Source organism: Anas platyrhynchos, chromosome 2 (assembly GCF_047663525.1).
Source record: "Anas platyrhynchos isolate ZD024472 breed Pekin duck chromosome 2, IASCAAS_PekinDuck_T2T, whole genome shotgun sequence".
In the NCBI taxonomy this organism is placed as follows: domain Eukaryota; kingdom Metazoa; phylum Chordata; class Aves; order Anseriformes; family Anatidae; genus Anas; species Anas platyrhynchos.
This window is the reverse complement of record NC_092588.1, coordinates 23,978,321-23,991,617: the sequence shown is the minus strand read 5'-3', so window position 1 is coordinate 23,991,617 and position 13,297 is coordinate 23,978,321. Positions and strand designations below refer to the sequence as shown.

The window sequence follows — 13,297 nt, the reverse complement described above, 5'->3', positions numbered from 1 at the left end:
CCTCCACAGGCTCTAAAAAACTGTCACAAAAGTGCAAGACACACAGTACATTATGCCTCTGGTCACTACCAGGATCTGCTCTTTCCGAGGGGTACAGACAAGGCTACAGATTCAAGAGATGACTTCTGAAAGAAAGACCATGCAATTTTTTTGAAAAAGCTCAGAAAAAGAGCAGATTGATCATGAACGGATTAGGGCCATGAACAAAACTTAACAAAAACTGGAATGATCTGTATCCCTACAATTTGTACAAAGCAAGTAATTTTGAATTTATTGGTACAGTTTCACATACCAAAAATACAAGCAGACTTCCCATTTTGGGACACTTTTGAATGTAATGATTGCCAGCAGTGGTAATTCTTACCTTCTTTCTCCTCTCCCCAAACCCAAACCCATTTCCTGTGTTACTTACACAAAATGAAAACGAGCTCATAAGGTACACAGTATTAATTGTAATCAAGACAATTCACCACGTAACAAGATACTGGAAGTAGTTTTATGAAGTTATTGGGGGAAGGGAGTGTGTCGCAACAGGACAGTTACACTTTCTGAATATGTAATATTTTGAAGTGAAGCTGAAGTGAAAACTAAGTGAAACTTAAAAAGATAAATTTGAAATTCAGTGGGGATATATATTTTTTCTCACTCTTCAAAGCCTGTACCTTTTTTCCCTTGAAAATATTGATAGGTGTCATATACTTTTCAGAGTATCTTTAAAATTATAAAATATTTAATAATTGCACAATAACCTGTTCATCTCTTGCAGTGAAGGCTGAAGGGAAGTCCAAGAAATTCACTGTAGTAAAAGTCCCGCGTCAGCAGAAAGCGCTTTGAAGAAAGCAGTACAAACTGGAAGGAAATTTCCAACACCTGCAGTTTTTGGCTGCTGTTGGCTAAAACAAAGTTTTGGGGTGTGCTAAAACCTCTGAGATGAGAGCTGATCTTGTAGCTTACTTTTAAAGAGATCTACAACCATTTGTTCATTAACAGCTACGAGAAAAGCAGAACAGTATTAATTTCTGTGTAGAAATTCATATGCTTGTGTGAAATGGCTGTATCTTGGCCCACTTTTTTCTTTGAGTCCAACATTTTGCAGACAGGAGAAATAAGGCTCTCTTCCAGATAAGAGGAACATGCTCTTTGCCCTGTGCCTTAATCTGTTGATTTCCTTCCTTCCTTTAACGCTGTTGAATGTGAGCTTTAACCTCATTTAGTCTCCAGAAAGCCTCCAAATTGGTTGCTTCTTCCATTAATTTAACTCCTCATATTGCTTGAAAGACAAAGTGAAAAAATGCTTTTGGATTGAACTCTGGGTGTTGCCATCTATTTCTAGATATAAATATTCAGGTTTCCGTCTGTTGTCTGAAAACTGTGTAGGAAACGGAGCCTGTGACCTGTTTCCATACAGAATCAGGTGCCACACACAAGAAGCCTTCATTCTGCATGTTTACCACAAACCCACCGAAGCTGCTGGTCTGTTTGGAGGTCAGTTAATTCATCAATGGATCTCCAGCTGCACTGACAAGCGTATGCTCGCGATCCTTTCTTCTTTATCATCTTCGCTCTTAGTTTACTGAGCTCAGGCATGTTATTCCTGTCAATCAAATGAGTTCAGTTTAGAATCATGCTTTTTTTTTTAAAGAAAAAAAGACACATGAGGCAATTTGAATTCAGAAAAGCTCTTAAGAATATTTCTTAGTACCATTGTCATGAACGAATTTAGAGATATGATTAAGTTCTGTTTTGAACACAATCCTTTCTTGAGAGCAGAACTCAGTGTGTAGTTTCTGTATTCTCAGATCAGCTGAAGTGTAATCTTTTTGTAAGCAATGTCCTCAGTTTGGTTCAGAGATGCTCCTTCAGCCTCCAAAGAGTTTGGAAGAAAACCAGGTAGAGTCAATTGTCTTACCGAGAAATTATCCAAAAATGTATTAGTCTTATTTAGCTTACTGTAAAACTCCCTATGCAGAATGGGTATAACTACAGGGATAAAAATGTTATTAGTAGCTGTTTCTCAAGTTGGTCATCAAAGTGACTGAAATGGCCACAAGAGAGAAGAATGTACATCAAACCAACAATTATTCCTGTGCAAGCATCCACCACTTGCATCGTGTCATTATGTTGTTTATTAATTCAAGATCTCAGAACCAAGGAAGTTTAGCCCTTAAGTAAACAGAAGAATTATATTTTCATTTAACCTTTCTAGCTACTAAACTCATCTCAGGAGACTACTATGCATTTTTACATTTGTTTTACATATTTTATTCTTTTAAATACTGAGAAAAAAAAATATTTTCATTCATTGAGAAACACAGGTTTTTGAAACTGGAGGGAAAATACAGGAAAAACCTAAAATGTAGCATAAGAAAAATAATGGAAAAGGAGATATTTATCCACTACTATTCTGTTACACCCCCTGGTGGCCAAGAACATACTCTGAACACATCCACTACCTCCATGTATGAACAGGCACATAAAGAGAATTCACCAAAATAAGGACAAATTAAACTTGATGTCTGTATTTGGAGCATGCCTGGTATGCTACACATCACTAAGTCTGGCCATTATATAGTTTTAAAGAAACTGGAAAGAGGAACCCCTTAATTATTAGTCTTCCAAGAAAATTTGAAATTATTAAAGACCTCACAGTGCAAGAAAAAAACAAAAATCCCACCTCTCTAGTTGTTTTAAAAAGAAGTCTGTTAAGAAACCAAACTATCTTTTTTACTAAACATGACAGCATAATGCTTGATAATGGGAAAAAAAAAGCTGACTTAATTGTAGTTTGTGTATGAATGAGAATATGGTGAGAAGTACATGCTGGTACTTAATTTATTTCTTGGCATCCTGCAATGGCACATCAAGGCCAACACATCACACAGACTATTTTCTTATTTCAGCAGTAAAGTTGCCTCTTGATCTATCAAACCTGAATTATTTTTAAAAACTGAGAGGGACAGTGATGAGGAAGAAATGGAAAGGCACAAAAACAGATTGTGGAAGACTGTGGAACAGATTGTTACATCCCTCTCCCTGCAGACTTTCCCAACTGATTACCAAACAGTTCCTTATTAGTTAACATAGGGCTGCTACGGACTTTTCACATTTCTTGTTCTCATCTAGCCCTGAAGCACAGTAACGTCGTACTAATACCAAACCCACCTGAGACGTACCTGAAAAAAAGATAATCACAGGACTGATCCCAGATGTAGTCATTGAAAAGTGACACGCGGAAGTCACAAGCAGTGCAACGTAGCTGATCACATGTTCTGGTCAAAGACAAAAAACCAGGAATCTCCAAGAACTTATTATAATCAGAGAAGATACACAGATCATTGCTGTTTTAAAACCAGACACACTCGGAAATACTAGAAGCAAGGTTAACCTGTAATCTTAATTTTTCATATATCTGGCACATCATTATGTACACGTTCAAACTATATGATCATGTATTCATCTTTACAGGTTCCTAACCCCACGGAATATATCAAATAAACTGATGTTCTCCAGATACATTCTTTTTCATCCTCCTCACTGGTATTGTACCTGACCACCATCCACATATGCATAACTGCATAATTATTTACTACAAAAAATCCTTGATATAAATGCAATGATGTTCTACTGGATACTGGACACATGTATTTAAAGCACCTTCCCTATGGTTAAAGTACCTTTCCTGCAGTTACAGAGCACTCTGCCTGTCTTTGGTTGAGGCTCTGGGCTGCCTATCTTCAGTTCACGCTCTGGGATGACTTAAACCAGCCTAATGTTTAAGTGTCATACTCAGCATCACACAGAAAGCTGATGAGAAGCAGAAAAATACAATACCCTACAGCAGAAAGTTCCTTACCTACATGATTTTGATTTTTTGGAGTCTCTTGTCTTATATGCATACATTTTTCAACTCCTCAGATGAGCTAAAGATTTCATGATCAAGAGCAGAGGACTGGAAGGGATGAACTAACTCAGACTGCAGTTACAGGCAGCCATTCAAATGAATACAGGGCTGTCCTGTACAGTTCAAACTCAGAACTCTGTACCACCACAGAAACACAGCTGTGATTAAAAATAATGATAAAGCAACTAGAACTTTTTGTTTTACCTTTTTGAAATATTTGTTCCTATGCCATTCGGTGAAGAGCTTCCACCCAGGTACACTGGACAGCACCTATATGGATTTCAAAAAAAAAAATATTACGTTATAGCGAAACATTTTGGAGAAAGTAATATAGCTTCCTAAACAGTTACGTGTTACACAACATTGCCTTTTCAGCAAGATTTCATCTAGTTTTTTAAAGACATAGTGTTTCTAAGATAATATCTATTGTATACAAGCAAAACATCCAAATGCTTACAAACTATTGAATTTTAAAAATTCCATTGGTAAGATGTTCAAAGAAAAACTTGATGATAACCACTCTCTATGCCAAATACAGGTGACTACATATTGCAGGTTTTGACAGGATGCTGTCGTTCAATAATTACTTAAATTGTAAATAATTTTGACTACATGAAAACACATTAGTAATTCTTCAAAATTAACTTTATATTTATCTTTATGTTTACAGAAAACTTCTCTAAGTACTCATTTTTTTTCTTAGTTAATGTCAGTACAAATTAAACATTAGTAATACTACCTGGCTGCAAACAAGCTATAATCAAGCTGTTTTCAACTAGCCAAACATTTATCACTTACCTTCTCCTATGAATCTGTACAGCAGCACTATTGTTCTCAGGTGTGAGTCTTGCAGAATTAGATTTCAATTTCTGTTTAAAAAGCAATCAAAGAATAAAAGGCAGCATTTCAGCATTAAAACAAAATTCTGTTTTACTTAAAAAGCAAGAGCCAGAAAATCTCTGTAACAGAAGTTGGGGACTAAGAGTTTGTAAGGGTCTTTTAGACAAAATCTGCTGAAGTTACAGATGGATAGGTAACAAGGCTTCTCTTAATCTAGTAATTCCCATCTCTGCTTGAAGGAACACTATGCAATCACTTTGACTTCACACCCTCTTTCTAGTAATTTTACCTTTAAAAACATATTTAATTTAGGAATCCTCTCCCTCAGTGTTTTTGAGGTTTTATTGAAAACACACCAAGGTCTTGTATTATCAGAAGGACAGTATCTTTGGAAAGTTTATTTGCTGCACATAAAACAGGTTATCAGAATTATAAAATACTGGAATTATAGATCCTAAATTGGAAATCCAAGGGATATAAAATGATAAAATTATACACATTTACTGACAGGTGTAATTTGCTCTCACTAAGATAAACTTGTTGTGGTATACAAGCATGTTTTGTTGGCTCACATTAAATCATCCTGTAAGGAGCAAGGCCAAATAAAACGAAAACAAACATGTTACAAAATTAAACAGAATCTGCGTAGGGAGTTGTATATATAGGAGGTATAAATCACACAACTTTCTACCGATGATACCTAAAAGAAAACCAATTTTCAATGCCTTCCATCACTCTCTTTTTCAGACTGTCTTGACTGTAAATTGGCGGCTTTATCTCCACCTCCTGCTGCCAAACACCAGAAGTCATTTGCAGGTGGCACAGAGTGGTTGGCATGGCTGGTGATTGCCTGCCATTCACAGGGACCTCAACACTTTTCCTGTCAGTGGTCATTACAGTGGAGAGCCTGGCTCCTTGTTTGCTACCCCATCAAGTATTTACTTATCGGTAAGACCGCCGCAAGCTCTCTCTTCCTTGGGCTGAACAGACCCAGCTCTCTCAGCCTCCCTAAAAGAGCTCCAGTCTCTTAATCATCTCCATGGCACTTGAGATGTGGACATAATGGAATGGGTCCAGCAAAGGACCATGAAGGTGATTAAGATCTTTAGACCACTTGACATACAAATAGAGGCCAAGAGAGCTGGCATTTGGCTCTGTCATTTGCCATTATGCTCTATCCTGACTTAGCATCTCCTTTAATTGCCAGTTACTGCCTGCATAAGAACATCTCTTTATATCTCTCCTGTTCTTCACTGTAAAACTGTTGTGCTTTCCTTCCTGTTTTATTCTCCAAGTTTATCCTACAGCTTATTTCAATTCAATTTTGGTTTAAACCAGTTTTAGCTAGTGGTGCTTTTCTTTCCATTGTTGAACTTCTGCACTTCTCCAGACTCATACTCACTGGAGGCATTTTGGCAAAGCTGTCGTTACAGATTTCATCAATAACGTCATCTATATCTTCATCACTGCTGCCAGGACTCATTAACATTTTAGCTGATCTGAAAAACAAACACATTAACCTCCATTTTGTAACATGATCAGAGCCATTATAAAGAACTGAAAATTAAAAACACAAATTAGTTACATTTTTCCTCTAAAATTACTGTACTATCCAAGGTAGGCCATCCAGATCTTGACTTTCAGTCCCTGTTGAACTGTCCTGTCCCATCATAAACCTTCTTTTTGCTTGTTTCTTTATTTTCTTTTATTTGGAAATAAAGAAACAAGCAAAATAAAGCAAGCTTGAATAAAACACTGGTAATATACCCCATGCTGCACATACTGAGGGTTATTGGGTTATTTGTACAGCCCTAATTTTCAAAGAAATCTTTAAAACATGGAAATAATGTTCTGAAATTGGCAGGCTTTATGCCTCACTCATCCCTTCTAATGGACTCAGGTAATGGACATTGTTCCAGGTGTCCAGAAGCCCCTGCTGGAAATGTAGCAGACTTTCACAGGTGGTCTATCAGCACTGAAAATGGTACTATTACTGGCCCTATGGAAGGGTCGACAAGGCTGCATAACATACGTCAATCTTAAAAGCTGATGGTGCTAAAATATAGCAATAATACACAGCAAAAGTGAAAGCTGTGTTTGAAGAGATGTCTGTTTTTGCTGTATGCAAATTTGAACTTGTTCCTCAGTATTGTGTTTGGAACCAGGGCAGCTTGTTTTTGAAACAGTAAATCTGCTTACTAAAGCCTGTGCCTTCAACCTGGCAATGTACAGAGCTTCCCACAAAAAAAAAACAAACAACTTTTTATTTATTCAAGTGCAGCAGCAGTTTGAACTTCTTTTATAATCCGTAATTTATAATTTATAAACCTCAGAGCTCTTGTTAGCAATTCAGAATGACAAGCTCAGCTGATATTAGAATATAGAGCAAGACTACTCACACCTACTATTATTGGATTAATTGCACATTAATCCTTACAAGCTAGATTCGTGAGGCTGGACACATTTGGCAAGTTCACCTTTCTTTGCCTGTTTGTAAGGGGGTACTCATGTTCTGTGCAACTGTACTGTCATTCAATATGATTGTAATCATATAAAAAAATGGGCCATTTCACACAGTTGTCCACAAGAAGTTGTGCTCTCTCTGCTGTTTCAAAAAAGATGATTCAGTGCATATTGTGATGGATCTGAAGAATCTGAAGTGACAGTGAGGACTGCACAATCACGGTCTCAATACTTCAGTAAGAGTAGACTTAACTGAGGAAGCAGTGAGGATCAATCTCCTTCTTAGAAGCCTCAAAGGATAATAAGAAACATATTCCACTGTGGACCTACAGTCAGTGAAAGAATCCAGCGAAGTCAATGCCAGGCTGCTAATGTGCTGGCAGAAAGCTGCTTCACGGGCAATGCTAGCTTTCTTTACATTTATGAAATCAGACAGTGTATATATGTATGTTCTATGCAATGAATAAACGCACAACCAGAATTCGTACTTTAGTAGAATCCGTGCCACTCTTACAAACAGCATCTGTTGGAAAAATGGGTTTGAAACATGTTTGCACTTACTGATTTCCTCAGCACAGTATACAAGTCGTAAGAGTTGTGACTGAATTAGTGAAGGACACATTGCCATTTTGACTGTAATACATTATGACTGTAAAAGCTGCAATAAAAGTGAAAAAATGTTTAAAAAAAGATATAGCTACAGCAGAGATGTTTTGAATTTGAATATTGGCATAATCCAGTCAACTGAGTGCTGACAACTGTTTAGCTGCAACACGGGTGAGTAACAGTCTCTCTCAAATAAAACTAGGAAATTCAATACGAAAATACTTGTATACAGTAATTCTACAACACTGCAATCCCAGAAAAAAAGAGGAGTATTTTGACAACTGCTTGGGTACTGAAAGGAGGCATCACCTTCAATTTCGTAAAGCAACTGGCAGACCCATGGAAAAGGACTCCGTGGCCAAAATACTGCAACAGGCAGTAATTTTATAAAGTTTAAGGTCACAGAAAGTATGCTGGTGGTGAAGCAGCAGTGCTTTAACACTGAAAAGGGGTTCTGAAGGAATTCCTGCCAACCTGCATGCATTTAGAGAAACCACTGGCGTGTTGTTTTCACTCAATTGTGAAGTCATGTCACTTGAGCCTGCTGTTGGCGAGTTCTTTGTCAAAGAGAGGCCTGATATACCTCTGCACCAGCAAAGCCAATCTTGAGAAAGAAAACTGTCATTTTTAAAAAAATCCAATAAGATTGACTTAATTTAGATGCTCATTAAGCAAACAAGGAGGAAGTCTAGCCCTGCGGCCAGACGTAGTGGGCTTGTTAGTCCTGAGCCAGTTATTCGGCTCTTCAGGACTGGGAAGATGTTCAAGATGGGGACATCTCCAAGATGTTCCAGCCTGGGACACCTGCATCTGCTGCTGACCTCTGGAGGGGGACAGGTGACAACCCCGCAGGTGGCAGGGAAGCCTGAGGGCAGGCGGTGGTGGCAGTGCCCAAAGATGTCGGCGCAGGAGCTGTGTTGAACATCACCGAGTTTGAGGTAAAGGCGTACAATGCCAGGTAGGGGCTTACTGTAGAGGATTAGTAGAAAAAGTGTTAAGAGAGCACGTAAGCAATGCACATAATCAATGGAAGGACACATTTGAAAATGTTTTATCTACTGATACAGATCCTCCTGTTACAAACTGCGGGTCTTGCACTTATTTTAGTTGTCATAGGGTCGGCTGCAGAGCCTACCACCGCCCCTTTGCAACTCGCAAGCAAGCTGATGTGGGTTTAACGCCACTTTTACTCCGATTCTCCTAAGGGACAAGGATGAGCAGAAGCAACAGGGCTCGCGGGCACACCACTCGGGTGTTTATAAACAGATAACCACAAACTCTGACCGGCGCTCCGGGCCCTTCATCGCGGTGGATCTGAGCCCCGGCACAGCCCCGACCCCCTCCCGCTGGGCAACACCGCGCCACCGGGCGATGCATGAAGGGGAAATACCCACTCGGGACGCTAACCTGCCCTTCGCCGCCGCCCCTTCCTCCTCCTTTTCGCCCTCCTCATCCTCCCGGCCGCCTCGCAGCGGGCCGTGGGCCGCCCCCGGCGCCGACAGGCGGCAGAGCCGCGCCTCCACCTCGTCCAGCAGCAGCTCCAGCTCGTCCGCCATCTTACCGCCGGCGCCACCCGCTGCCACCCCAGCCGGCAGGGGAGGAGCCCCCGAGCCCGCCGCGGTACCGGGGGCACGGGGAGGGACCGGGAGGGGTCCCCCTTCGGCTGCCGTGCCGCCCGTAGGGCGTGCGGGAATTAAAAAAAAAATAAATAAATGGGGAGTTAAAAGGTGCACGGAGCTCGGGGAGCTCCGGCCGTAGTCGGCAGGATTCGAACCTGCGCGGGGAGACCCCAATGGATTTCTAGTCCATCGCCTTAACCACTCGGCCACGACTACGCATATTGATAGTTTTCCTCCCAGCACACTATGTCTGTCGTCTCTCGGGACGGAGCTGGGCGTTTTCTGGTCAAAACTACAGGGGTGTAGGCTTCGTCTGTGAGGGTGAACTGAAAAATATGGAATAGAGGCGCATTTAAATGCTTAACGCGCTTTTTGGGTCGCTCGGTCTGTTGTGTGTTGGTCTGTTTGGAACAAAAAGGAAAAGGATTTTCTTGGGTTGCTGTGATCATGAAACGGCCCAACTTCGCTACATCCCCCCAGTAAATGCCTCTTTATTTATTTATTTTTTTCTTAATTTAGATGCACTTGTCAAGAGAAGGGACTCGGTGCCTAAAAACAGGTACATTCCTGTGCACATATCCCAGTCAGCCTGTAGGGAACTCATGGGAAGACTTTGGCGTGGCTGGAAGGACGCTGGTGGCACTGGGCTGGGGCTTCTGGAAAGTTCTGGCCAGTCTCAACCAGTTCTGGCCAGTTGCAGCCAGTTCTGGCTGGTTCCAGCCAGTTCCATCCAGTTCTGGCCAGTTTCAGCCGGTTCCAGCCAGTCTCAGCCAGTTCTAGCCGGTTCCAGCAAGTTCCATCCAGGTCTAGCTGGTTCCAGCTGGTCTCATCTGGTTCTCGCTGGTTTCTGCCAGGTCTGGCTGGTTCTGGCTGGTCGCAGCTGGTTGCAGCTGGTTCCAGCCAGTTCTGGCCGTTTCCAGCCAGTTCTGACCAGTTCCAGCCAGTTCTGACCAGTTCCAGCCAGCCTCAGCCAGTTCCAGCTGGCACGCCAAGCAAAGTGGCTGTGGGCAGGCTGTGACCTGGTAATTAGCAGGTTCTCAATCAGGACTGAGTGCTCCAGCCATACACAGTGTCTTTAAAGGGCTCTTTAGGAGATACCTTAATCAAGCAATTTTTTCCTTGAGTGTGCTTTATGTAGGATTTTGAAGCAAACCCCTATAAAAGCAGCATTTTGCCTGTGTTAAGCACAAAACAAGGCACTACCATCTCTGGTCGGCTGACAGAAAGCTCAGTGCTCGCCCCCCTCACCAGGACCGTGCAAAATTTGTGATGAAGTGGGGGCTGCAGTCCTTAACAGCTCTGAGCAAAGCCTCTCGGTTACAAGGTGTTTTACAATCCTCCTGGCATTCCCTGTAATGAGCTGCAAGCCCTGTTTGAATTCCCTTGTACTTAAGCTTTTATTTATTTGTTCCATTTTCCTCCCCACGCATCTCGGGGCTCCTTTAATACCCCAGCCGGTGCGATGGCAGCGCTGCTTGGGGGATGTGTTGGGTAGAGCAGTTGTGAGCCTTCCCTGGGTTGATGTGATGGAAGAAACTAAATAGCGTTGATGCTGCTCCAGCTCTTTTAAGTGGTCCCTTGGTTGGGACTCAGTGTCATGTAGGTAAATTCAATCCAGAAGAAGCGGATTTTTTGGTGGAATTTTTACATTCATCTCTCGCAGCTGTGGAGAGTTTAAACTAATCACAATTCTCCCTGGTATGCTATCATCTCTGTAATTTGAAAAAGGATCAGGAGCCCACAGGCTTGGAAAATCTTGAAGAAACTCTTGTCCTGAAATACATCATCACATGTGGAAAAGACCACTTGCTGCATCATCTTAAAGGAGCTTAAGAATGCCGAAATCCAGTATCATTCTGGCATTCTTTCAAATGGCCTTAGAAATCCGAGTACATTCTCTTTTGACTGCAAAACAGCTTCTTTCCTTTTCCATCAATACTGTGGCTGTCAATGTGTCTGCTGTAAGGTGCCAAAAATGTATGGAGTGTCTCTGGGATAACGGTGCCAAAATTGGGGTGCCTCAAGGCCTTCCCCCATGAACCCACTGCAGCATTTACTCAGTTGGAAAGCATTTGAAACAAAAAAAAAAAAAGAAAAAAAAAAAAAAGAGGCACAGATCTTTAAAATTCCTCTGCAAAGGAATAAAAAAAAAAAACCTGCAGAGATTATTTTTGTGCAGATTACTGCCTGCTGTTTAGATCCTTGTTGTTCAAAACTTCTGAAAGGCCCAAAGCAATCAAAGAGACTGGGTCAAATTAATTCCAGACCAGTCCCTGGAATCACATTGAGGTGAAGCTGACATACTGGGCCTTCAGCTAAGCTGTGGCCAGGAGAAGTATAGGAGACAGGAGTTGAGGTCACATCCTGAATTTTGCCCTCTCTTAGGAGATGAGTGAATTAATTTGCGCAAATCATGTCTCTTGCTGACTGCATGGGGCTTGTATCGGTGCAAACAGAATGGTTACTGACTGCTGAGGTCTGGAAAAGTGTCAATCTCAAGTGCAGAACAATCATTTTGTCTGGCAACACTTTTTAAAAATTTTATTTAAAAAAGACTCTTCATAGTGTATCCTCAGGAAGAGAGGACAGAAAGCTGGAAGGCTGGCCTGAGTAGAAGCCTTCATGGTCTCTAAACCACAAGCCACTGCAAGCCTTCTCAGCTGTGTTGATAAAACCAGCTTTTGCCACCACAGTGATGAGGACAAAATAACTTGCTAGGGCGGGATGTTAATTTACCTCCTGTGTTTTCTCTGGAAAAACAAAGAGAGCCTTAACTGAAGTCAATCAGAGCTTTCCTCAGTGCCCTTCTCTGAATGAGCGATCTCTGGTGTGCAGACGATGATAAAGGCTGGCAGAGCTGGGACGTACCGAAGCTGCCATTTCGTCTGTGCTGTGCTACCTGCAGCCAGCCAGGAGGGAAATGAACACAGGGAGGCCTTCTTCTTGATGTGGTGATGACATGTTGCAGCCCTTTCTGCATTTCCAGCTCTTGCCCCAGAAGCTGGGGTGGAGGCAGGAGCACAGCAGCTGCCTGTCACCAAGGTGTTGTGCTGCCTTCAGCAAATGTAAACGGGTCGTGCCCCATTTTCCAACCAGTCCAACTTCTTGCGCCCAGTCACGAGTTATTGCTCTAATCCTGTTCCTGGTCACACTCCAGTATAATATCATTTTGAGTGACACCACGCTTATTTTCCAGTAGTGGTGCAGTGCATTAACACGAGTAAATTCAGGCTGAATGTAGATTCTTGGCCGTAATTTAACCAGTAGTAAGCATTTCTGTGGATGAAATTATTCTCTGTGAAGATATCAGATTGGGAGACAACTTCTTGAAAGACTGCTTGGCAGCAAAAGTAGCACTGTGTGCAAGATTCCTAGTGTAATGTTATTAATTTGTGATGTTGAGAGACAGCCTTGGATCAGAGGACCGTTTAAGCTGGAGGCCAATTCAGTCTTGGACTTCAGTGTTGATCCTTCCATCAAAGGTGCCAGCTCAGAACGTGGATTTTCAGCTTGGTTTTCTGGCACAGCTGCCTCACCCGTGAGGACCAGACTGGCATTAGGACTGGAACAACTTGCAGTTACTTCCAACCTTTCCTCAGATTAATCATTTCAGGCTTAGGCTACCTGAGCAGCCATCACCTGGTTCCTAGACTATCCACTTCTCTTGCATAGGGAGATATTCCTGAGGAGATATTCCTGAGGAGAGCAGCTAAGTGTCCCCAGTGGCAGCCTAAGCCCTTGTTGTCAGCACTATACATACTTTTGGATGTTTTTAGCCACACGTGCCCATTTGCAAATTAGTCTAATAGTGTAGCATTTACCTAGGGAAGGATAAAGTTTTCAGGTTAGTATGCAAAGCAAAAAACCA

The 13,297-nt window shown here is 41.7% G+C and overlaps 1 protein-coding gene and 1 non-coding gene across 2 annotated transcripts; both read right to left on the bottom strand.

The window, feature by feature from the left end:
• Positions 1-478: 478 nt before the first annotated feature.
• CFAP418 (cilia and flagella associated protein 418) lies at positions 479-9,366 on the bottom strand. The gene is made up of 6 exons (XM_027452489.3): positions 9,218-9,366; positions 6,144-6,240; positions 4,700-4,770; positions 4,106-4,171; positions 3,174-3,269; positions 479-1,594 (listed from the first exon to the last, which is right to left on the bottom strand). Exons 1-6 carry the CDS (start codon positions 9,364-9,366, stop codon positions 1,435-1,437), a joined length of 639 nt encoding a protein of 212 aa, XP_027308290.1. The 3' UTR covers positions 479-1,434.
• Positions 9,367-9,563: 197 nt separating this feature from the next.
• On the bottom strand, positions 9,564-9,645 carry TRNAS-AGA (transfer RNA serine (anticodon AGA)). Its single transcript has one exon. It is a non-coding gene; the product is annotated as a tRNA-Ser (tRNA).
• Between the last annotated feature and the right edge of the window lie 3,652 nt (positions 9,646-13,297).